The sequence below is a fragment of the Mesoplodon mirus genome (assembly GCF_964341445.2).
Source record: "Mesoplodon mirus genome assembly, chromosome: 10".
In the NCBI taxonomy this organism is placed as follows: domain Eukaryota; kingdom Metazoa; phylum Chordata; class Mammalia; order Artiodactyla; family Ziphiidae; genus Mesoplodon; species Mesoplodon mirus.
In genome coordinates this window covers 21368041-21394915 of record NC_138986.1, presented here as the reverse complement: position 1 = coordinate 21394915, position 26875 = coordinate 21368041, and the positions used below count along the sequence as shown (strand labels likewise).

At 39.6% G+C, this 26875-nt stretch overlaps 1 protein-coding gene and 1 long non-coding RNA gene across 2 annotated transcripts; one reads left to right on the top strand and one right to left on the bottom strand.

Moving 5' to 3' along the window:
- The first annotated feature begins 584 nt into the window (after positions 1-584).
- LOC309811478 lies at positions 585-6733 on the top strand. The gene is made up of 3 exons (XR_014295185.1): positions 585-730; positions 2042-2160; positions 6679-6733. It is a non-coding gene; the product is annotated as an uncharacterized lncRNA (long non-coding RNA).
- On the bottom strand, positions 4134-26664 carry FUCA2 (alpha-L-fucosidase 2). The gene is made up of 7 exons (XM_082634246.1): positions 26252-26664; positions 21010-21197; positions 17668-18007; positions 15905-16115; positions 15470-15660; positions 6071-6179; positions 4134-4830 (listed from the first exon to the last, which is right to left on the bottom strand). Exons 1-7 carry the CDS (start codon positions 26647-26649, stop codon positions 4690-4692), a joined length of 1578 nt encoding a protein of 525 aa, XP_082490372.1. The 5' UTR covers positions 26650-26664; the 3' UTR covers positions 4134-4689.
- Positions 26665-26875: the final 211 nt, after the last annotated feature.

The window sequence follows — 26875 nt, the reverse complement described above, 5'->3', positions numbered from 1 at the left end:
TTATTTGTCCCATAGCATTTTTGCTGTTATTTTTGGAGATTACGCTAGTTTTCAAGTTTCATTTTAACTGGTAATTGTTGCTTTCTTTTAACTTATTTGTTTAGAAAAAATAAATAGCATTTCCTTCTGAAAAGAAATAATTCATTGTTCTAGTAAATCTATAGTTCTTTATATGGGTAATTAGAGCAGAAATAAATGAACCATGATCGTCATTATATTAGATATATTTTCAGTAGCATAAGAATATTTTCAGTAGCATCATTTTATGTTGTTTTATGTTTCTCTAACATATAACATATAGCTAAAGAGTAGAAGGTAGAAAATGAATTGTGAAGTCTCTTCTAAGGCCAGGTTAGGCCTGAAGCCAACCACTAGGGAATCTATGCCTAGAATATTTTTTTAAAAAACAAAAAAACAAAAAACAAAAAAACAGAAAAAACAGATGTAAAAGTGGAGAGGAGAGCAAATGCTTCTTTTCAAAATCTGACAGAATATAATGATGTTATTCTAATAGGGTGGTGGAAAAACTGTATTTTGGAAAATTAGTGAATGTGTGTGGTGTGTAATAGGGCATGCATCTCTTCCAGCAATATTAACCCAGGATTTCATCCAAGGAAATTTTGCGAATGAACAGGTGCGACCTTGTTAAGGATAGAAAGCTGATCATCTGAAAATTATCCCCTGGAATCATCTACCTCTGTAGAGTTGTAGCAGTTGTAGAGATGACAAGGTAAAAACCACATGTATTTGAAGCTAATTGGACTTAGACATTATACATTTGTCTTCTAATTGTACAGTAGGAGCCCTTTTATCTGGAACCCTTAGTTGTTTGATTAATCCAAAAAGTCATTTAAAGCAGGGTATCATTAAAAAAATAACACATGTATTCTTAGATATTTTAACTTAAAATATAAATAATCTTTATTTGCCAGTTATTGAATGTAGGACCCATGTCTTTTCTACCTTTTCAGTGTAGGTCTGCTTCTAAGGGTTCTCTAATTGTCTTTCTTATACAGATCACATGTATTAGATTATACAGTTGTAAACCAGGGGTACAGAATTCTTGTAGATTTTTACTGTATTTCCCTTCAGTCTTTTACAACTTTTTTTTTTTTTTTGGCTGCGTTGGGTCTTCGTTGCTGCGCACGAGCTTTCTCTAGTTGTGGCGAGCGGGGACTACTTTTCGTTGCAGTGCGCGGACTTCTCATTGCAGTGGCTTTTCTTGTTGCAGAGCATGGGCTCTAGGCGCGCGGGCTTCAGTAGTTGTGACTTGTGGGCTCTAGAGCACAGGCTCAGTAGTTGTGGCGCACGGGCTTAGTTGCTCCATGGCATGTGGGATCTTCCCAGACCAGGAATCAAACCTATGTTCCCTGCATTGGCAGGTGGATTCTTAACAACTGTGCCACCAGGGAAGTCCTTTTACAACTGTTTTACCCACAGTTAATTAACCAGTACATTTAAATTGGGAAAAAAAAAGGCAACATATGTTTATCTAGTTTTTCCAAAGTATTCAACTTGGTTTTCACAGAAAGTATAACTGTTCACACTCATTTCATCCGCTTATGCAACATGATAAAAAGTTCTACTGGCATAATCAGTTTGGTAACTATGTTAGTTTCCTAGAACTGCCATAACAAATTACCACTAACTGTGTGGCTTAAACAATAGAAATTTATTCTCTCACCATTCTGGTGCTTAGAAATCCAAAATTAAGGTGTCAGCAGGGCCATAGTCCCTCTGAAGACTCTAAGGAAGAATCCCTCCAGTCCTTCCTTGACTCTTCCAGCTTCTGGTGGCCCCAAGAATTCCTTGGCTTGTAGCAGCATAGTCTCTGCTTCTGTCTCCATATGGTCATCTTTTACATGGTTGTGACCCCCACATCCAGTATGATCTTACCTCAGTATTTACTTTAATTGCATCTGCAGAGACACTACCTCCAAGATCATATTCTGAGTTTTTGGGTAGATGTGAATTATTGGGGAACACTATTCAACCCATAACAGTAACAAATTCAACTAACCTTGGTAAACATATATTACAGCAAGTGAAAATCAAGGTGAAGCATGTGCCAGACAGAAGCCTACTAACTGAAAGCCTGCAGCTTGCCTGGGCGTCAATCAGTATGTTTTTCCAAGAAAATGGAGAGCATCCGTTAATCTAGTGAGTTGGTTAAATGGAGATTACTTAAAACAGCTTCTACTTTCTCCTTTAAACTTGTATAAATGTGTTTGTTACTGTGTATATATAAAAATATGATATGAACAATTATTTATTTTTTTGCAAGTTAGGAAGGTTTTTATCTAACCAGGTCTTTTACTTACAAAATTGAAATGAACAGAAGGCAAAACATCTGTCTTGTTTTCTGTTGTCCTAGTTCATATTTATTTGATTAGCCTGACCTTTTAAAGTAATTGTGTTGCTTCAGTGTGGCACTCATAAGAAAATGAGATAGTCTTATTAAAGCGATATCCATATTTTAAATGATATCAATGTCTAAGTCATTCAGTCTAATAATCTAGCTTTGCTTGCCTTCAGTATTTCTTGTCATTAAAGAAAAATCCAAAGTTACTGAAATTCAAAACAAATCAATTTTGTGCCTATTTAGTAACTCTGGGAAAAGGCACAATTGCTTGAGGGGATAAGAACTATTGGATTAAAATAGGTAATAAGAGCTCGGATTTTTAATTATCGTTACTATAATTCTTGCCCTCCATACCAATGATAATGCTAAGAATTTGATGGAATATTTTAAAATGCTCATTATGAGTCCCACTTATAGTATATTTCACATATAAGCAAGATATACCTTAAATAAACTTAAATTTGGTGTCTCATTCTGTTTCATATATAATGTCTGGTTATTAGCAAAGCATTTTATCAGCACCTCTGAATGCTGAGCTGTATTTTATCATTTAGCTCCCTCACAGCTACCCATTAACTAAACCCTATACCTAACTATAATTTGCTTAAATAGTTCCATTTTCCCTCTATATTCTCTTATTTGTAAAGGTCAAGATGGACAGGGTAGGAACTTAAATGATTGACAGGTTTTTAGTCTCAAAAATACTTTCTTCAAACAAACAGATGACCTCACTTTTATGTTAAGATTCTTCTAACCCTGTTTATTTGGGTTTGTTTGAGGGCTTTATTCCTTTTTCTGTCTTTCCTTAGTCTAGTGTTTGGGATCATGTAAATCTGTCTTTGTTGGACCTCTAATAAAATGTTATTGGGATTTAGAACTCTTAAAGTACTTATTCATGTAAGTACTTTGGCATGGTTTCAAAATTTTGATAGTTGTAGAAACTTCAGCAATGAATAATTTTTTTAAGATTTTTCAACTTCAAGATGATTTTAGAAAATAAATATGAATAGTATTTTATTTCCCTGTCTACTTGAAGCATTTATAGGGAACAATGAGATGTCCGCATTTGATTGATATGACAAAATGAAGCCTGTAGCACTTCAAATAAAGATCTAGCCATGTGGAACATCTTTTGTTAAGGGGAGTGAGTTCTTTGATCAGTGTTTCTTTAAATTTACATCAATATCAGTATTATTTTTGCTTCATTGTTAGGGAAGATCTGAATAGACTTCCTAATTTTCAGCTAGCTTTGTGACCGCCTGGAGGGGTGGGATAGGGAGGGTGGGAGGGAGACGCAAAAGGGAGGGGATATGGAAACATATGTATATGTATAACTGATTAAATTTGTTATAAAGCAAAAAAAAAAAAAAAATTTTTCAGCTAGGTGTTCAATTTGCTTAAAAGTATATACAGGAAGTAAATTTATTAATTTAAATTGGACCTCAAATTAGCCCACCTACAAAAATAGGCCCATACCTCCAATCCCACACACTCACCTCCCCCTGCCAAAAAAAACCCTGGAAGAATATATACTAAAGTATTAGTAGTGGTGATCTTAACAGTGATTTTGCCTTTAAGCATTTCTGTATAATTTTAAATATCTATAGTGAACATATCAGTTTTATTACCAAGAGGGAAAAAGACAAATTTTTTTATAAAAAGAAAATTACTGTAAGCATTGGAAATAAATATTAAGCCAAATTTATTATATACCTATGAACCTGTATTAGTCGGCTAGGGTTGCCATAATAAATACCACATATAGGATGGCTTAAACAACAGTAATTTATTTTCTCACAGTATTGAAGGCTGAAAGCCCAAGGTGTCAGCAGGTTTGGTTTCTCTTGAGGCCTCTGTCCTTGGCTTGCAGATGGCCACCTTCTCACTGCATCCTTACATGGTCTTTCCTCCATATGCTTGCATCCGTGCTCTTCCTCTTCTTATAAGTACTCCAGTCATATTGGATTAAGGTGGCACTCTTACGACTTCATTTAACCTTAGTTACTTCTTTAAAATCTCCAAATACAATCCTATTGGGGCTTAGGGCTTCAACACGTGAATTTGGCAGAAGACACGGCTCAGTCCTTAACACCACCAATTCCTCACTACTCTGAAACAAAATCCCCACCTCTGAATCACACGTGGTAATAAATTCAGTGTGAAGGGACGTCAATAGCAAAGTGCACTGGAGAGTTAAACCAGTTATGTGAGTAATTTAGGAAATTCTGGGCCAATTTTACATTTGCTTTCTCTGTGTGCTACAATTATAGAAACCTGATACATTCTAGTCTTAGATATAACTGCATCAGGAAGCACTCTACTGCAAATCAGGTCACATTAGTTAGTGCTAGAGCCCAGCCCCATTTACAGGGCATCTGATGTACAGTTAGCTGAGGTAGTTCTACCATGATGCCATTTTGCTCCAAAGGAGTCCATTGAAGTGGCTGTCCATGTCCCAGTAGTTCAACCTGAAATTAAAAACATACACACAAATGTCTCCAAGTGTATCTCTGACTCCCTCACTTTATTGGGAAGGAGTGGTTGATATCTCTTAAAAAGCAATGTGGACAGGAGATTCATTTTTTACTTTTATTTAGTGGATTACAAGCTGTTTTAAAATGAGTGTATACATCTGTCTTGCTCCCATATTACTCTCAAAATTGTGCAGGATTTGGGGAAGAATTGTAAAGATTGAATAGTGTCAGAGTAGAGAAAATTATTCTCAAACCAATCTGCACGACTAAGGCCTGCCCAGTTCTCACACACAATGTTTGAAGAAAGGTTCAGCTTCCTTATCCAGCCACCATTCCCCCCCAGATGTTCCAATAACCTCCACTAATCAACAATACCTAAGTGTGATCAATTATTACTGTAACTGTTCTATATTCTTCATCTTATACAAGGTGAATTTAAATAAGTAGTTTTCTATATATCTGTGATTATTTTGAACCAGAAAACTTTGCTTATCATGCAGAGTAATATAAAAACAAAACCCATGAACTTTCAAATAACAGTATTAATGGCAACCAAAGAGAACATAAATAAAATAAAAAGATAATGTCATGCCCAGGACACTAAGCTGTAATTAAACATCAGATCTGAACTCTTATCTCCTTTTCTGCCTGATCAGCCACAAGTGTTAGAAATGAAATATGGGAAAATGATGCAAGGAAAAGCATTTGGACAATTCATATCCCAGAAAATTTTCAGTTTCTTAAAAATAATCTATAAAATATATCAAAGTGAACTCGATGCCAGAGCTGATGGTTACAACTGTGAGATTAACCTTTAATTTTCCCCCAGTTTTTTGTGAACTTGAAATGGTAGGGCCATGACACCTCATAGTTATTCAGATGTGTTCTGGGGTGGGATGTCAGGGGAAGAATCTGGACTCCAGTTTTATGAAAAGAGTCATTTTGGATGCATGCAGTGAGCCTGAACAACATAGAATGACTGTGAAGAAGATATTTTAATTGATATGCATGGAGATAATATAGCTGTTTTATAGGTTTGGTTTTCTGGGAAATGAAAGAAAACTTTCAAAGGTTTTTGCCGAACCTTGCCATTGATGAAGTCCATTTTTAAATTACTCTTATGAGGTATAAGAGGAACACATATAAGGCTCACCCTGAAGTTAAAAGTTATGTCTTCATCACGTTATTCTAGTCAGCAAGTTAAAGGAACAATAAAGACAAAATTCCCTGTTACCTCTGTTGCCCCCAGAGTAGCTTTGGGCTGACCAAGAAACAGCTGTCCTGATGTGGGCCATTTGAGAAACATGGCATAGACCAATTTGTTTTTAGGTTTGGATGTGTACCTGGTTAAAAGGGAAAAAAAGCATAGTAATAGTTCTCATTATTTATGGGTCAGGTCTAGAATTATTTTACAGAGATACTTCCATTCAGTAAATATTTACCAATGTTTTTATTAATAGAGTGAAGGAAAACTAGCCCGATGGTAGCATAAAAAGCACCCAGAAGGGTTCTGATCCCAATTCCTGTGTATGTGTGTGGAGTGGGGGAGAAGTTCCCCACACCACCAAGCAATTCTCGGACACTGACTGTGTGTCCTACAATTCAACTCAGTTCTGACACCATCTACTCAGAGATAGTGTCAGATTCCACAGGTTAAGGATTTAGTCCTACAAGACTGCCCCCTCCCCAAATTCAGACACCAGTCACAAGTCCAGATTGTCACCTGGGCTTCTGACCCACAGGCTATAGATTGGAGCTTCCTATGACCCCCTCCTTGAGTTCAACTAATTTTCTAGAGCAGCTCACAGAATTCACAGAAATATTTTACTTTCTGGATTACAGGTCTATTATAAACGGATATATCTCAGGAACAGCCAGATGGAAGAGATGCACAGGGCAAGGTATGTGGGAAGGGGCAGGGAGCTTCCATGCCCTCTCCAGGTGCCCCACTCTCCCTGTACCTCCACCAATCCAGAAGTTCTCTAAACCTCATCCTTGGGGTTTTTATGGAGGCTTCATTAGTCATTATTGATTAAATCAATGACCACTGATGATTGGTTCAACCTTCACCCTCTCACGCCTCCCTGGAGGCCATGGGTGGGACTGAAAGTTCCAACCCTCTAATAACATGGTCAGGTCTCCTGGCAACCAGCCCTCATCCTTTGGTAGTGTCCAAAATCAGCTCACTGACATAACAGAAGACACCTTTATGGCTCTCATCGCTTAGGAAATTCCAAGAGTTTTAGGAGCTCTGTGCCAGAAACGGAAAAAGACCAAATATATATTTCTTATTATAAATCACAATTATCACAGCACCTCTCTTCCCCACTTCCCCACTTCCCCAGTGCTAAAAGGAAGTTTTTGGAACAGAGATTTTTCTAGTACTACTCTTCTTCATCAGACTTTTCTCATGGAGCTGGAAACAGGTGGGGGAATGTGAGCAAAGAGCATAAGATTCAAGAATACATGGCTTTCCACCTGATAATCAAATCTTCATATTCCTTCATTCAGCAGGTATGTATCTGTCAATGCTGGGCCCAGTACCATGCTTGGTGTTAGGGATACAATAGAAAACAAAACACACTTAGTTCTTGTTCTTGTAAAGCTTAGACTAGAGTGAGGGAGAGAGACATCAAATAATCACACAAATAATATAGAAGTGTGAATTTTTATAAGCACTATGAAAGAAGAGGAAATTGAAAGATTATAACAAAGGCATCTTTTTAGGTTATACCATTAGCAAGAAAATGACATTTAATCTGAGACTTAAAGGATGAATGTGAGCAAAAGGGAAAAGGTAAGAAGAGTAAGGTCTAGACAAAACAGAATTCATTCATTTTTTCACTCAATTATTTGACAAATATTTATTGACATCTTAAAATGCTAATCACTGTTTCAGAGCTGGAGACATAGCATTGAACACAGTCCCTGTCCTCATGGAGCTTACATGTAGTGGAGAAAATTAGAATGAGCAAAAAAATATATGTCAGATGATGATTAAATGTTACAGAGAAAACTGAAGCCCAGTAAGAAGAATAGAGCATGCTAGTGTAAAAATTAATAAACAGGAAGCTCAATTAAAATAGAGTCAGGAGGGCCTCCCTGGTGGCGCAGTGGTTGAGAGTCCGCCTGCCGATGCGGGGGATACGGGTTCGTGCCCCGGTCTGGGAGGATCCCATATGCCACGGAGCGGCTGGGCCCGTGGGCCATGGCCGCTGGGCCTCCGCGTCCGGAGCCTGTGCTCCGCAGTGAGAGGCCCGCGTACCGCAGGGAAAAGGAAAAAAAAAAAAATAGAGTCAGGAGACCAGAGAGGGGAGCTCCCATGCCCTGCAAGGATAGCAGAGCCCACAGGAAGTAGGAAGGCTCTTCTTATTTCCTGGCAACAACTCAGCCAATGAAAAGCCATGGACTCGGGCCTCCCTGGTGGCGCAGTGGTTGGGAGTCCGCCTGCCGATGCAGGGGATACGGGTTCGTGCCCCGGTCTGGGAGGATCCCATATGCCGCGGAGCGGCTGGGCCCGTGAGCCGTGGCCGCTGGGCCTGCGCGTCCGGAGCCTGTGCTCCGCAACGGGAGAGGCCACAACAGTGAGAGGCCCGCATACCGCAAAAAGAAAAAAAAAAAAAAAAAAAAAAAAAGCCATGGACTCTTCGTTTACTATGGCTTTCCCAACTTCCTTTTCCCCCCAGTAAAAGAGTTATCCTTCCCTTGCTGTGCAGGGACTTGCATGTGGCTTGCCATGTTGGCAGACCCCAAATTACAATTCTTTGCTGATCCCAAATAAACCCACTTTTGCTGGAGAAATAACTGGCAGTCTATTTCAGGTCAACACTAGGTTGGCAAAAAGGGATCTATGTGTTCTTTTAAATAAAATAGTCAAAAAAAAACTACAGACCAATATCACTGATGAACATAGATGCAAAAATCCTCAACAAAATACTAGCAAACAGAATCCAACAGCACATTAAAAGGATCATACGACATGATCAAGTGGGGTTTATCCCAGGAATGCAAGGATTCTTCAATATACACAAATCAATCAATGTGATACACCATATTAACAAACTGAAGGAGAAAAATGATATGATCGTCTCAGTAGATGCAGAGAAAGCTTTGGGCAAAATTCAACACCCCTTTATGATAAAAACCCTCCAGAAAGTACACATAGAAGGAACTTACCTCAACATAATAAAGACCATATATGACAAACCCACAGCCAACATCGTCCTCCGTGGTGAAAAACTGAAACCATTTCCACTAAGATCAGGAACAAGACAAGGTTGCCCACTCTCACCACTATTATTCAAAATAGTTTTGGAAGTTTTAGCCACAGCAATCAGAGAAGAGAAAGAAATAAAAGGAATCCAAATCAGAAAAGAAGAAGTAAAGCTGTCAGTGTTAGCAGATGACATGATACTATACACAGAGAATCCTAAAGATGCTACCAGAAAACTACTAGAGCTAATCAATGAATTTGGTAAAGTAGCAGGATACAAAATTAATGCACAGAAATCTCTTGCATTCCTATACACTAATGATGAAAAATCTGAAGTGAAAGTAAGAAAACACTCCCATTTACCATTGCAACAAACAGAATAAAACACCTAGGAATAAACCTACCTAAGGAGACAAAAGACCTGTATGCAGAAAATTATAAGACACTGATGAAAGAAATTAAAGATGATACAAATAGATGGAGAGATATACCATGTTCTTGGATTGGAAGAATCAACATTGTGAAAATGACTCTACTACCCAAAGCAATCTACAGACTCAGTGCAATCCCTATCAAACTACCACTGGCATTTTTCACAGAACTAGAACAAAAAATTTCACAATTTGTATGGAAACACAAAAGACCCCGAATAGCCAAAGCAATCTTGAGAAAGAAAAACGGAGCTGGAGGATTCAGGCTCCCTGACTTCAGACTATACTACAAAGCTACAGTAATCAAGACAGTATGGTACTGGCACAAAAACAGAAATATAAATCAATGGAACAGGACAGAAAGCCCAGAGATAAACCCACACACATATGGTCACCTTATCTTTGATAAAGGAGGCAAGAATATACAATGGAGAAAAGACAGCCTCTTCAGTAAGTGGTGCTGGGAAAACTGGACAGCTACATGTAAAAGAATGAAATTAGAACACTCCCTAACACCATACACAAAAATAAACTCAAAAGGGATTAAAGACCTAAATGTAAGGCCATACACTTTCAAACTCTTAGAGGAAAACATAGGCAGAACACTCTATGACATAAATCACAGCAAGATCCTTTTTGACCCACCTCCCAGAGAAATGGACATAAAAACAAAAATAAACAAATGGGACCTAAAACTTCAAAGCTTTTGCACAGCAAAGGAAACCATAAACAAGACGAAAAGACAACCCTCAGAATGGGAGAAAATATTTGCAAATGAAGCAACTGACAAAGGATTAATCTCCAAAATTTACAAGCAGCTCATGCAGCTGAATATCAAAAAAACAAACAACCCAATCCAAAAATGGGCAGAAGACCTAAATAGACATTTCTCAAAGGAGATATACAGATTGCCAACAAACACATAAAAGAATGCTCCACATCATTAATCATTAGAGAAATGCAAATCAAGACTACAATGAGATATCACCTCACACCAGTCAGAATGGGCATCATCAAAAAATCTACAAACAATAAATCCTGGAGAGGCTGTGGAGAAAAGGGAACCCTCATACACTGTTAGTGGGAATGTAAATGGATACAGCCACTATGGAGAACAGTATGGAGATTCCTTAAAAAACTAAAAATAGAACTACCATACGACCCAGCAATCCCACTACTGGGCATATACCCTGAGAAAACCATAATTCAAAAAGAGTCATGTACCACAATGTTCACTGCAGCTCTATTTACAATAGCCAGGATATGGAAGCAACTTAAGTGTCCATCAACAGATGAATGGATAAAGAAGATATGGCATATATATACAACGGAATATTAATCAGCCATAGAAAGAAACGAAATTGAGTTATTTGTAGTGAGATGGATGGACCTAGAGACTGTCATACAGAGTTAAGTAAGTCAGAAAGAGAAAAACAAATACCATATGCTAACACATATATATGGAATCTAAAAAAAAGAAGAAGAAAAAAAAAGATCATGAAGAACCTAGGCGCAAGACGGGAATAAAGACACAGATCTACTAGAGAATGGATTTGAGGATATGGGGAGGGGGAAGGGTAAGCTGTGACAAAGTGAGAGAGTGGCATGGACATATATACACTACCAAACGTAAAATAGATAGCTAGTGGGAAGCAGCCACATAGCACAGGGAGATCAGCTCGGTGCTTTGTGACCACCTAGAGGGGTGGGATAGGGAGGGTGGGAGGGTGGGAGACGCAAGAGGGAAGAGGTATGGGGATATATGTATATGTATAACTGATTCACTTTGTTATAAAGCAGAAACTAACACACCATTGTAAAGCAATTATACTCCAATAAAAATGTTAAAAAATTTAAAAAAGATCAGAGGATTGTTAGGGGATTCTTTTGGCTCCTCTGTGTTTAATACTAACCTCAAATTAAGTATCTGTACATTCTGTCACATTAATTTAAATCTTCACTGAACTTACTTTGTTAAAAGGAATAGACAACTTGTTCTCAAGGCAAATCAGTGATGAAGAAAACAGAAAAAATCATAGACCTTCTGATTCTATAGACTGGTTCCTTACTGATTTGGAGACAAACTTCAAATTTTAAAGAATTATTTCGCGCCATGTTAGATATCATAATCACTCTCACATTTGGTAATCTGAAGCAATTTTAATTTCTTAAACCAATGGCATTGCTGGAAATTACCTGACCCCTAAATTTTAAAATGTGTTCATTTATTCAAAAATTACCTATTTGTGACTACAATATAGCTGGAACTCTTTTAAGTTCTGGGTGTACAGCAATAAAGAAGAAAGTCTACATGCCAAAAAATAAAAATAAAAATAAATAGAATAGTCAAGAAAGACCTCTTTGAGGAGGTGGCATTGAGGAGACCTGAAGGATGTGAGGGAGAACCATGTGAGCAGAGGAAGAGAGAACAGACGTCCCAGTGCAGCAGTATGCTTGGCCTGTTGATAGAACAGCAAGGAGGGCAGAGTGACTGAAGGAGAGGAAGTGAAGGATAGCATGATAGCCAGTGAGATCACAGAGACAACAAGGTGCTCGTTTTTGTAGGACCTTATAAGCCTTTGTAAGTCCTGGATTTTTCTCTAAGACTGGAAGCCGCTGGAAGAATTTGAGCATGGAGTGTCGTAGCCTGACTTATTATTTAAAAGGTTTTGTAGCAGATAGATTAAAGGAGCACAAATGGAAATAGATCAGACAAGAAGCTACTGAAATAATCCAGGGGGGAAACGATGGAGACTAACAGGAAGAGGGTTGCCACAGAGAGGATAAGTGGTCAGATTCCAGATATATTTCAAAGATATGATGAATTTACTGATGGATTGGCTGTGGGATGTAAAAGAAAGGGAAGTTAAGGACTCCAAGGTTTTGGGCCTGACAAACACCTAAAGGATGAAGCTGCCATTAACTGAGATGGGGGAGACTGTGGGTGGAGCTAATTTAGAGCAAAATTTTAAGGAGCTAAGTTTTGGACACAACAGGTTTAAGATGCTTTTTTTTTTTTTTTTTTTTTTTTTTTTGCGGTATGCGAGCCTCTCACTGTTGTGGCCTCTCCCGTTGCGGAGCACAGGCTCCGGATGCGCGGGCCCAGTGGCCATGGCTCACGGGCCAGCCGCTCTGCGGCATGTGGGATCCTCCCAGACCGGGACACGAACCCGTGTCCCCTGCACCGGCAGGAGGACTCTCAACCACTGCGCCACCAGGGAAGCCCAAGATGCTTTATTTTTAAGTGGAGACGCTGACTAGGAAGTTGAATATATGAGTCTGGAGTTTAAGAAAGATGATTGCACTGCAGAGGTCATCAGTATGGCATATTTAAAGCCCTGAAAATAGATGAGATCACCTGGGGAATTAAGATAAAGAATAGAAGTCCAAGGGGCTGAGCCTCAGGGCACTTCAAGGTTTGGTGGTCAGGGACTTGAGGTGGAACCAGCAAAGGAGACTAAGAAGGAATGGCCAACAGGCACAGTGAAGACAGAGACAGCCATCACCTGGGGCAAATGCTGACAGTAAGCTCAGATAATAGGGACCGGGACTGACCCAGTGAGGGAGAGGTTCCTGTGGACCTGGATGACAGTGATTTTATAGAGTGTGGGGTGGAAGTCTGACCAGAGTGAGTTTAAGAGGAAAACTGGAGGGCTTCCCTGGTGGCACAGTGGTTGGGAGTCCACCTGCCAATGCTAGGGGACACAGGTTCAAGCCCTGGTCTGGGAAGATACCACGTGCAGTGGAGCAACTAAGTCTGTGCGCCACAACTACTGAGCCTGCACTCTGGAGCCTGTGTGCCACAACTACTGAAGCCCGCGTGCCTAGAGCCTGTGCTCCGCAACAGGAGAAGCACCGCAATGAGAAGCCTGCGCACTGCAGCAAAGAGTAGCCCCCGCTCACCGCAACTAGAGAAATCTGCGTGCAGCAACGAAGACCCAACACAGCCAAAAATATAAATAAATAAATAAATTTTTTTTTTTTTAAAAAGGAAAACTGGAGCAAGAAACTGGAGATAGCAAGTAAAAACCATTCTTTCAAGATGTTCTACTATAAAGGAAAGTAGAGAAATGGGAAAGTAGCTGGAGATCTAAGTAGGATGGAAAGAGTTCAAGATGAAAAAAAACAAAACAGGTTTTTATGCTGATAGGAAAGGATCTAACAAAGAGGGGAAATTGAAGATGAGGAGCAAACGGGGAGAATTGCTAGAAAAATATCCTTGAGTGGATAATCTGGGATGGGATCCAGGATACAGGGGTTTGCTTTAAAGCCAAAAGTGAGAGCATTTGACATTGTGTGTGTGTATATTTCTAGTCACATTTAGCTACACAGGGGCAGACATGGAATAAGTAGAGCTGAGTTTAATCAAAGCTGAGTTTTAATGAGTACGACAGAGGGAGAGAGAATTAAGGAGTTGAGGGTGGATGCACTGACTGGAGTGATGCATAGAATCTGACCTGGATAAGGAAAAAGAAAAGACATGAGAGGGTTGAGGCAGGAGAAAGAGAAAAAGTGACAGAATCAAAGACAGCAGATCCCTTTGGAAGCTGAAGTGAGCTAAAATATAAGAGGTGGGAGTTAGACAATGGAATGCTTCAGACTGAGAGGATAGAAGGAGTACAATTATTGGAAATGCAAGGTTTAAGGTACGACCAACAGAAGGGGAAAGGATCCCTAGAAGGGAGGAGGTACCGGAACTGAGGGGCCAGCAAATTAGAAGAGCTGTGAATATAGACATTAAAATCACTAAGAATTATGTGAAGAGTAGTTCTAGGGACAGGGACAGTGAGCCAGGGCTAAAATGTCAAAGGATTTCAAGGATAGCCCTGGGAGTCTAGATAGTTATCTAAAGATGCAGCAAGGAGGGGAAGCACACGCGATGAACCTGCGGGGAGAGCTCCTCTGGTGAGGCAGGGATAGCAGGCCACTGGGCTCGGTGCAGTGGAGCCAGGCTACGGCTTTATAGGTCTTGCTAATAAGTAGTTCGGCTTTTATCTTTACTTATTGAAAGAAAATGTAATGGAATAATGGTTAACCATTGTCAAATCCCAAATCAGACACCCTCATAGTCAAATAAACACAGAAGCAAATTCTAAAACCCAATTTAAACTAGCCTCTGTAAAATGAAAGATTGGTTGAGCTCTTACTGCGGCTTCTCCCAGACCCAGCATTAGAAAATTCTATCGTCAGTTGCTTCTGTGTAGACTGCCTTACTTTATTTTCTTCAATGAACTGACAATTTGTTTTAAGTCATAAGTTCAAGGAGGATTATTCAGTCTAATCTTTTTGATATATACTTGATCAGGCTGTACTCGCTTTGGTGGCAACACAAGGTGAATTTTTAGAGCTTCACTAATACTACTCTTATTTATATATGTTAAGACCACACATCAGAAACCACCATATTTGCAGAGTCTGACTCATTGGCCCATAGAACTTTCCAAAGCTCAGACAGAACCTGTGGCAAGGCTTTTATAGGAGATACTAGTTTAAAGAAAAGTTAGCCAGTTAAGATAACTTTAAAGAAACTTCAGGTTTAGATTTATTAGAATAATAGGAACAAGGTACAAGATTTTTAATCAATTTAAATAATGCTGTTGTTTTTGCAGATTTTTAATATTTTTTCTGCCCTTCCGCACCTCCTGCTAATTTGATGCGAGGTAACACCTGCAAAAGTTAGAATTTACCTGACTAAACCAGAAGTCTCTTTTGGATTAACCACTCAGCATTTTTTTTCATCTTTCTGAATGGCCTACAATTTTTGTAAGAGCTGAATATTTTTCCCTGAAATCTGTCCACTGTTTGGAGGAATCTAGAGATGATTTCAGCTCAATTTGATAAATAATGTGTTTTAAAATAAGCTAATTTCTTCTAGAGTAAGTAAAGAAAGTGTTTTGTGTAGGTGGGCATTCATCCCATTTCCTTTATTTTACTTTTCTCTTTACCTCTGAGAAATGTTAAATACCTTCCTCTATCTAATAGTACTTACCATACATCTGGGGTGACAGTGTCATTCTGGGATCTCCAAGCATGGGTGTCATAGATGGCTTCTCCATTGACTTTTAGCCAGGTCCCCATTTGCCTTAATCGCTCCTCAAAAATTGCAGAAATGGTGCCATCTTTTGTGGGCCCAATATTCATCAAAAGATTTCCTCCACATGAAACTGTTTCTACAAGTTGCTAAAAAATTAAGAATAAATAGAGTTCTTAGAGAAAGAAAACAATTCCATCCTGAATGTGTTAACATGTGGTATTTATGGACTTAGACATATATATATAGTCACTATCTAGGAGAACACACATAGAAAAAAGAGTAATGTCCTGTGTTACAGACCACTGAGCTATACAATTTAGAAAAAATCATTCTCATACACCTACACTATTACAAGTGTTACCATAATGGTCACCAGACATTTTACTGTACCTTCACCAATTCTTCAATTGTAAGATAGTCAGAGATTCCGGCATTCCTCCTATAGCCCCAGGAAAACTTGTCTATTGTCATGCAGTTTTCCCATTTATGTGGCAAAAGATGTCCTGGGTTATAACGATCACTGCAGGTATAGTAGCCACCGTGCTTACAGATGCTACCAGCTCCCCAACGGTCATTGGTGACCACTGTGTCCCGAACTGGGCTGAAATGAAAAGGATATTTTTTAAAAACAAAAAGAAAAAATTCTTACACAAAACAGTGTCACTGAAAAGAGGCCTGACTGAACTCCACTCCTGGAAAATAACCATAGTGGAATATAATACAAAGCCCACGGTTTTGAAGTCAAATCGACCTGGGGAGATTGTAGTCCTGGCCTGTCACTTTCTAAGCTCCCTGTCCTACAGCACGTTACCTACCTCTTCTGAATACTCAATTTCCTCATCTATTATTAGAACAGAACTAATTTATGTAAAACACCTAGCCTAGTGCCCAGCACACATAGCACTTATAAGAGTATTTTAGGGGGCCTCCCTGGTGGCGCAGTGGTTGAGAGTCCGCCTGCCGATGCAGGGGACACGGGTTCGTGCCCCGGTCCGGGAGGATCCCACATGCTGCGGAGCGGCTGGGCCCATGAGCCATGGCCACTGAGCCTGCGCGTCCGGAGCCTGTGCTCGCAACGGGAGAGGCCACAACAGTGAGAGGCCCGCGTACCGCAAAAAAAAAAAAAAAAAAAAAAAGTATTTTACTATTATTTGAAGGTTCCCCTCCCTGCCCCCCTATTGTGAATGGCAACTAAAGTTGAATTTACAGTCAAGACATTCCTCTCACCTATGACTGAATAATCTCCTACATATATTCTCGCCTTTCTTTCTCTTACAATTGTGCCTAATATTGAAAACTCTCAGGAAAGCTGACCGTTATCATGGAATTCACTGTGGCATGAAATATCCCCACTACATGATTCATCGTAGTAGTTGGTACCTCCTGCACTTCTCCACTTAGAGGGGATCGTTTGGTTCACAGATTGAAGTGGAGGGTTCCCCATATTTCCTTTTGGAAGGAGTACCTAGAGCAACTGCAGCTACATATCAAGAGCTCTCCAGAGTATTTGTATGTGTGCCCTTTGTGGGCCCAGAGAACACAAGCAGGACACTCCCTGACCTCCTAGCATGATACCAAGTACTTTCTAGTTACAAATATAAACTTGGTCCATATAGTGTAAGCCTTATAAAGGAGCTCAGTCAGAACTTCCTGTTCTAATGGGGTAGCTTGGAACATGCAAGACAGCAAGAGGAGAGAACAGGAAGAGGTGAAATGCTGACGATGAGGGAAAAGAGGAGACAGACAAGGGTCACATTGAGCGGCAAAGATTATCAAATGTATGAGGATGAAAAGAAGCAATTAGAGGAACTGAAAAGCACATCAACAGAAACAGTGATGAATAAATAGAGTTGTCCCAGAATAGGAGATGAAAATGAGGACCCACAAAATTAATGTCTTCAAAGTTCTTGATTCTGTGATGTTTAGTCTGATTTCAAAATCAGACTATTGAGTTGTATTTGACTCCTGATTTGTAACTCTTTGATTATTCTGAGTAAATATTGATATATCTAATGAGCATTATTTACAATGATTTCCTCCCCCATGCCACAAATAAGCCTGAAAGGACATATTTCAAGAAGCAAGGGAATTAAAATGTTATACATGTATTAGGAATGTTTAAGGTCACAACAGCAATCTAATAACACACACACCTCTCATTGTACAACCATGCTAGGAAGACTGTGCTGTTCCAGTAGGTATCTGGGGCCCCTCCATCGCCATCTGACCACAGGACCTCAGGCTGATACTGGTTCACTAACTCATAGAGCTCGGGCAGCATCTTAGACAGTGGATATTGTTGTTTCTGGAATGAGCTGGATTCATCCTCAAGGAAGAGCGGATGAAACCATTCAAAAAGGGAATAGTACAGTCCAAAGCGCAGGTCAGTCCTGGTCCTAATGGCTACTGCAAGTTCCTTGACAATGTCCCTCTTCGGCCCCTCATCTACAGCATTCCAGTTCCACGAATACTCTGAGCCCCACAAGGTGAAGCCTGAAACATTATATTAAAAAGCTTGTAAGCATATCAATTGTTTTAGTAAATTTCCACATATACAAACACCAAAACAAATTACATAGGGGGAATTCCCTGGCGGTCCAACGGTTAGGACTCTGAGCTTTCACTGCCAAGGGCATGGGTTCGATCCCTGGTTGGGGAACTAAGATACCACAACCTGTGCAGTGCAGCCAAAAAAAACAAAAAGAAAGCTTTCAAATTACATAGGCAGTACACATAATATATAAATCACTGTTTCTACAAACAACTGCTTTATGACAATTTTTTTCCATAGTATACATTTTGCTTTCATACAAGAAACAAATGAGAATTTAAACAAGGTAGAACCAAGATTTTTAAAAGCAACTCTCAGGGTTCCCCATAAAGTCTGTATAGTCTGATCTATCTCCTGTGTTCTCCCTCTTAGACTATAAGCTCCTTGAGGGACAGCATCATGTCTGCAGTGTTCCCTGCTATATCCTCAGCCAATGGCTAGCACAGGGTCTAGCACAAAATCAGCAATCAACATTAGCGATCACAGCTAAGACAGGAACATCTTCCATATCTACCATGCTAAACAATGACTATTACTACTTACAGTGCAGATCCTGAGATGCACTCCTGCAAGATTCTTATTTGTCTTCTAAACGAAAAATTAAAGTATATTCCCTGGTTTTAGGATTATTTATTTTATTATAGTATGATTCTTAGAACACTGGTGTCCATGTATAGCAGTAAGTCTCCTTTACCCTCATTATTCATTTTACCAAGGTGGGGGTGGGGTACTAGTCCCCAGTAGTTCTGTACTTCGCAATGTACCCACCATTTGTAATCTCATCCTACTCTAAAATCATAAGCTTGGATGTCGTGCTTTAAATTACCTAAAAGTGAATTACTTACCAACTAAATAGGTAAGAAGAATGTCTGCCTTTACATAAGCACTTTGAAATAATTCATATTTTAAAAGGAATTTGCATTTAGATTGCTGGTTGTTCTATATAAAAACCATAGAAGCCCTATATAAACTGAAATACTTAAGAAATAATAAAAAAAAAAGCCTCAAAATGTTTAGTTGGCACCTAGGAACATAAATACATTGTTGCTGTCCCACTAAAATCTAAAAGAATCTTTGAGAACAGGCATAAGTAAGGTGCTTTGGTGCAACACTTAACTCTTGTAAATTAGGACAAGACTAAGATGGACACACTCTGGATTCATTTTGAAGAAGCTTTTTAAAGAGCTCACACTGGTTCTAAAGATGTTTGTGGTAAGCTTCAAAGCATTGCTGACGATATTTAAAGTCTTATTCAAAATGTTTCAACTTGACAGACCCTAATGTCTGGTGGTGCTAAAACCACATGGGTATTCGGTTCAGTAGCACCACCAGAAGCTCACACAGTGGTCTTCCCGCCTAGCCAGGCTCAGCAGGGTCTCTCCCATAAGCATGAAAACTTCCAACAATATGAGTCCTAGAGAGTTGATAAATGTGGGCTATATCATCTATCCTTACAATGTGATTAAGATTGTTTTGTTCTGTTTTGAAATAAGCTCACTATGTAATACTTTGTACCATACAGCTTGGAGAAGTTCCTAGGCATCAGGAAATCAACATGTACACAAGCAAATACGCTTTATAAATATCCATCTCAGCCTGAGAAACATCTATAGGAGAAAATCATTAAGCCACTAGAATGTGGCCAAAGGGAAAAATACTCTAAGGTAATTCCTTATTTTGGGTTTTGATTCTTCCCTTCTAATCCCCTACCCACTCCTGGGGAAAATAACGAGGCAAAATTTTTTATTCCAAGGCAAAGATGGTTATGCAAACAAATTGTCTAATTATTAACATGCTGTTGGAACAATAATAATTTGCTGATGCTTCCTTGATCTTATAGATACTAGAATGGTAATGGGTGGAGTCTATCTTATTAGTGGAAGATCACTATGATGGTAATTTTATGTGTCAACTTGATAGGGCCACTGGGTGCCCAGATATTTGGTTAAACATCATTCGGGATATGTTCCTGAAGGTGCTTCTAGGTGAAATTAACATTTGAATAGGTAGACTGAGTAAAGCAGACTGCCCTCCCCAAGTGGGTGGGCCTCATCTAGTCCCCTGAAGGCCTAAACAGAATAAAAGGCTGATTAAGAAAGAATTCTTTTCTCTGCATGTCTTTGAGCTGAGACATCAGTCTTCTCCTGCCTTTGCACTCATACTTGGACAGGAACCTAAATCATCCACTCTCCTGGTTCTCAGGCCTTTGGACTCAGACCAGAACAATACAACTGGCTCTCTTGGGTCTAGACTTCTCAGCCTCCATAGTTGCATGAGTCAGTTTCTTATGATAAACCTCTTTCTATATATTATACTGCCTATTAGTTCTGTTTCTCTGAAGAACCCTAATACAACCACTGTGTTTCCTTTACATATTCTTCCACCATCTCTGATATTTCTGGGCACCATTACAGCTCCATAATCCTGTTCCTTCCAGGTGACCCGCGTCATTTTCATCACTAGCAAACTGTCCTCAATTGGGCCATATAAGAGTTGGCCAAAAGCACAACCTTGTATGTCGGTCATGATGCAAAACTACAGCAAAATAATCCCCTGGGTGCCTTCCCAGAATGCATTACAGAGGTGGAAAGAAAGGAAGAATGCAATTCCAAGTGTAAACTTTGACCTGCAACCCACTTCCCACTTCAAATAGCTTCAAATCTTGGATTACTTGGAAATTGTTAAATATGCATATAACAAAATGTGATCAGTTTCCATTTTTTCTCTGTCATGTGGAGGGTATGATCTTTCTGCATACATAATGCTTCTTAACTGGGTGGAACACATGGTCTCTTAAGTTGCAGGCAAATGTCAATAGCCACTTATGATTGCTCCTAAGAGAAAACTCTGATTTCATGTGGATGACCTTGCTTTAATTTCTTGTTCCAAAAGAACTACTTAATATTTCATAACCACTGTGAGTTTTTGCAAATGTTGTACTTACCTTCATGATGTTTGGAAGTTAAGACAACATATTTGGCACCAGAAGCCTGTAAAATATCTGCCCACTGGTTTGCATCAAAAAATTTTGCTGTAAATAGTGGTCCAAAATCTGCATAAGTGAAATCAGGAGGGTAATTATTTTTCATAAAGTCCACATAACTTGGTAACTTTTCCTTTTGCCAATACCACCTAAGGGGATGAAGGAAACAGCATATAAGCAGCATTCACATAGACATCTGAAATATAGCTATCCCTCAGTATCCATGGGGGATTAGTCCCAGGAGCCTCAGCAGATACCAAAATCTGTGTGTGCTCAAGTCCCTTATATAAAATGGCATAGTATTGGGTTGGCCAAAAGTTCATTCATTTTCTTCTGTAAGATGGCTCTAGTATCACTTGTCTTTAACTTCATTCAAAACAATTAGATTGTATTGTGACAGCTGTCATAACAGCGTGCATTTAAAAAAAAACATCAAAATTGGTGAATTTTTGTGTAAACATTTTAATATTAAAGATGGAAAAAAGCAACATTTTTGGTATATTATGCTTTATTATTTCAAGAAAGGTGAAAAAACGACTGAAACACAAAAAAAGATTTGTGCAGTGTATGGAGAAGGTGCTGTGACTGATTGAACGTATCAAAAGTGGTTTTCAAAGTTTCATGCTGGAGATTTCTCGCTGGACGATGATCCACTCTCAGGTAGACCAGTTGAAGTTGATAGTGATCAAATCGAGACATTAATTGAGAACAATCAACATTATACCACACGGGAGATAGCCGACATACTCAAAATATCCAAATCAAGCGTTGAAAATCATTTGCACTTGGTTATGTTCATCGCTTTGATGTTTGGGTACCACATAAGTTAAGCGAAAAAAACCTCTTGACCATATTTCCACGTGAAATTCTCTACTTAAACATTAAGAAAATGTTCCGTTTTTAAAACAAATTGTGATGGGCAATGAAAAGTGGATACTGTAAAATAATGTGGGATGGAAGAGATCGTGGGGCAAGTGAAATGAACCACCACCAACCACACCAAAGGCCAGTCTTCATCTGAAGAAGGTGATGTGTATATGGTGGGATTGGAAGGGAGTCCTCTATTATGAGCTCCTTCTGGAAAACCAAGCGATTAATTCCAACAAGTACTGCTCCCAATTAGACTAACTGAAAGCAGCACTCGACTAAAAGCATCTGGAATCAGTCAACAGAAAACGCATAATCTTCCATCAGGATAACGCAAGACTACACGTATCTTTAATGACCAGGCAAAAACTGTTACGGCTTGGCTGGGAAGTTCTGATTCATCCGCCGTATTCACCAGACATCGCACCTTCAGATTTCCACTTATTTTGGTCTTTACAAAATTCTCTTAATGGAAAAAATTTGGATTCCCTGGAAGACTGTAAAAGGCACCTGGAACAGTTCTTTGCTCAAAAAGATAAAAAGTTTTGGGAAGATGGAATTACGAAGTTGCCTGAAAAATGGCAGAAGGTAGTGGAACAAAACAGTGAATATGTTCAATAAAATTCTTGGTAAAAATGAAAAATGTGTCTTTTATTTTTACTTAAAAACTGAAGGAACTTTTTGGCCAACCCAGTCAGCCAATACAGTCAGCCCTCCATATCCACAGTTTGGGCATCTGTGGATTCAAGCAACCATGGATGAAAATTTCCATCTGAGGTTGGTTGAATCCAGAGATGTGAAATCCTCGAATATAGAGGGCCAAGTGTATATTTATTGAAAAAAAATCCACATAAAAGTGGACCAAACCTGTGTCGTTCAAGGGTCAACCGTAACTGCCCCAGCTCCCTTTACTAAATCCCCCTTACTCACATATTACCAAGATTCTCTTCCTCACTTGGCCATTTAGTTTGACTTCACCTTAAAGAAAGCTTATGTAAACTTCCATAGTTTTCCATCTATCCCTCTGTGAACTCCACTCAGCTCATCAACCTGAACATTCTAGACAACACAGCCACCCATTTGCTCTTAATTCTTCACTTTTAAATTGCAACATGTAGTATCTTTACATAGTTAGGCCTTTGTAACATAAGTGATGAAGGCTTCAAAAAAAGACAAAGCGCATAAAGCGTAACACAAATGTATTATACTCACTAGCAGAGCACAAGTGGGGGAAGAGATGACAGTAAAATTAAGAAGATGCTGTTATTTTAATATATTGACTCAGCCTTCAAGGATTACTGGTTATATGCATGTTTTCTGAGCAATGGGGCCTAAACTGCCTAAGCAAAGCTTCAGGAGGAAAACAACATCGAAAACGTAATTTTTAGATAAACATGGCAGTAATCTTATGCTCATGAAATAGATGCAGGCCCCATCTCTGACCCATCTTCTACTCTTCCTTCCACCACTCCTTTCATAAGAGTGTTTCTAAGGGATGAGTAAATTCATAATCAGCATTACATCCCCAAGGATGATCAGGAGGTTCATCCCACTGAGAAGCCTTCACTGAAGGACATAATATGTCACAGGCACTATTCTTTACCTGCCCAAGAGTCAGATACATACTTTCCCAGTTTCCATCACACCTACCACATGGACACCTGACCCATGCTGGCCAATGGAACTTGAGGGGAAGCCAACTTGGGAGATCCTGGGAATGGTTTCCTCTCTAATAGAAAGAGGTACAACTTGCCTTTGGACAAGGTTGTATGAAGTGATGCCTGTCCACCATCATGTGACCATGACAGGACAAGTCAACAGGCTGAGGATGTCAGAAAGAGCTTAGGTCTTTGATTTCATCAATGAGCCAACTACCTCTAAATTTCTCATTATGTAGAGTAACAAACCCCTATTGTTAAACCTTTTTTTGGGGTTTTCTATACCTTGAAGTGAAAGTATCCTAATTGATCCATGATGCATTTTTACCTTTTAAATTGAACTACAAAAGAGAAACTGGGACAGTCAGAAAGTTAAAAGATAAGAGATTTCTATTTTTTCCTAACACATCTAATTTGAACCTGCATTCTCTATTATAGTCTAGAGTCACTTCTCAAATTTCATACTAATAGAGATGAGAAGAGGCACTTAGAGTAAACAGCCCATAATTTATATTTGGTTTTGAACTGCCATTAAGGACAGTCAGATATGCCCATCTCTACTGATGGCTACAGGTCAAATTGGGGTGGGGAGCAGAGATTTAGAGGGGACACAAAGGGAAACTATAGATAATTAAAGAAACTTCCACAGTGTTACTGCACTTCCAGACCATCAAAAATATACTCTGTTTTGTATGAGAATTATCTTTATTGTTCTAGGTCAAAACAAACAACTTTGTGTTCATTTGTAGAAAATAAAAAGTTAACCATTACAAAGAATAAGATGACTCAAAACTAGCTGTTTTGCACAGAGCACTAGTTTCAATTAACAAACATCAAATCCTCTCCCAGCACCAAATGTATATTTACCTAATCTTCCCAGTTGAACAAAATGGCAAATTAAAGTATAATTTATTATATCTTAAGAGGAAAAAATCTGTTAATTGATGTACCTTGCTAACCTGAAACATTTCAAAAATAAACTCAAAATGCCTCACAGCACAAAACTTGCAAAGAAAGATTTATAACATCCTGAAGCAAATATATTTGGTAATACAAGTTATGGGAAGAAAGAGTCCCTTGGTTTTTAAGTTGATTTCAAAAGAGTATATGAATAGTACTCCATAGTTTATACAGTTCTTTTACATCAACTGGCCTAACTGAATAAGAAAAGTTACTGGTTGCAGAAAGCCAGTCTCTTTATAGAAAGTGGTACAATGTTTACAGTGTAACGTTAATACAATATAGTTTATACTCTGTATTGTATCTGCCGACTAAAAATTGTCACTTGCCATCTGCCTCTACAAGGATTAAGTCACTAGCCACCATCGTCACTGACCTTCATCACACCCTGGAAGGAGTTCAGGGTGGAGATCAGGAATGAGGCACTCTGTGCTCTGGGAAAAACTGGCAGAACAGGCCTTCAGATAATTAGATATATTCAGGAGAAGATTTTATGAGCCCAGATTCTTGCATCTTCTCATATCTAGAAAAGCACTAAAATCATAAGGGAGACATCTGCTCCTCGTGACTAGCAGTAACCTTCTGCCAAAATGTGTGCTTGATTGCACGTATCTCCCTTCGCCAGAGTCACATATATACTGATCTCTCCCCCCAACCTCTTCAGAGCAGCTCCTCAGAGCTCTCTGAGAGGCTGTCTCCCAAGCTTCAGTTCTCATTTTGCCCCAAATAAAACTTAATTCACAACTCTCAATAGGGCATTTTTTTTCAGTTGACATATCTAACATATATTGTATATATTAAATGTGTTGTACACTATGTATATAGTATAAAGCAGGTTTAAATACTCATTGTTTATTTTCTTATTTCACTAGGAATATATTATATATGTATAATATATATATATTATATATATATTATATATGTATAATATATATACACATATATACCATTTCTATCTTGAAGAACTTAAAATACCTGAGGTATTTAATCAGGAACGTATGTGAGACACTTCAAAGTTGTAAGGGATTACGTGCACATTTTTACATAGATCTCAAGGTAAAATCTAACGAGCAATTTTTTGTGCGGCACTATCCACATAGTGGTCTATTAATAATTGGGTTTTTTTAGGGTAAACATTCTAGAACTTTTTGTTTGTTTCTTGAGCCACACGTGGTAACATTTTAACATTAAAGAGTCAGTGAATGCCCAAAGGAACAGAATTCATACCCATGAATTTATGTTTAAACCATACTTCATGGCAGCACAACTAAAAATTGACAGGTAGTAGCAGAACAGCGATGGGACAAGGTGTCTGATTCTCTAAGGACAAGGACGACAGTTTAGGCCCAAGCTTCACAATATGACCCCACACAGTCGATTACTTTTCTGCTGTCTTAGTCATTCGGTGGCTACACAGTGATAACTACAACTTGATAAGTGCAGCTATCAAGAAGCTGAGAAGCCAGAGTCACATCTGTTGTCTGACAACTCTTGCAGTCACAGTCACACGGAAGAAAAATTCAGTGTTCACCCAGCACGAACCACTTAACACAGTAAATTATTCATTTAACACCCGGAAATGCTAAACACCGCTAAAACAGCGGGAGGTGAAACTGACTGGGGGCAAAACAAACCGGCATAGGCTGGCATCTGGGTCGTGGCTGGAGGCCAGTGGGGTGCAAAGCGGGGTCAGAGGAGACGGAGGGAGGTGCGCTCACCAGAACCATTCGCTCCCGAAACTGGGCACGGAGAACACGCCCCAGTGGATGAAGATGCCGAACTTGGCCTGGTCGAACCAGGCGGGCAGCTGGCGGGCATCCAGGGACTCCCAGGTGGGGTCGAAGCGCGCGGCGCCGCCAACTGGACCCGGCGGCAGTAGCAGCAGCAGCAGCGGGAGTACGAGCCCAGGCAGCTTCGGGGACCTCATGGCTCCGCGCCCGCCGTCCTGCCCGCACGCCCGCGTCCTCCTGAGCCCTCGTCCTTCCGGGTCCCTGGCTGAGTACGAGCCGCCAAGGTCACCTGACCAAGCTGTCCTAGGAGGAAGGCACCCTCCTCTCTGGGATGGGAGTGGCCGCGGTCCGGGCGCCGGAACAGAATGACCCCAGGAGGCCTGCATCGCTCACTTGCAAAACTAAGGACGCCAGTATTACCCCAAAGCCAGCCCTGAGGCTGCTCAGCTAAGCCTCCTAGTCAATCCGCTTGGGGGAGAAAAAACGAGTCTGGTTCAGGGACCTGTGGGAGCACCTCTCCCCTCAACCGGCAGGACCCTTCTAGAAACCGCCGGAGAAGACGCCGAGAGACCAGCCTGGGTGGAACCGTGGACCTGGATCCCAAGGCGGGAA

Excerpts from the sequence above, each read along its gene's own strand:
- FUCA2 (XM_082634246.1), bottom strand. The coding sequence starts at position 26,649 with ATGCAGGCCTCCTGGGGTCATTCTGTTCCGGCGCCCGGACCGCGGCCA. Across the intron at positions 16,116-17,667 it reads GCATGGTTGTACAATGAGAG|CCCAGTTCGGGACACAGTGG; the intron begins GTGTGTGTGTTA and ends TTTTCATTTCAG. Across the intron at positions 6,180-15,469 it reads ACTGTCACCCCAGATGTATG|GTACACATCCAAACCTAAAA; the intron begins GTAAGTACTATT and ends CCTTTTAACCAG.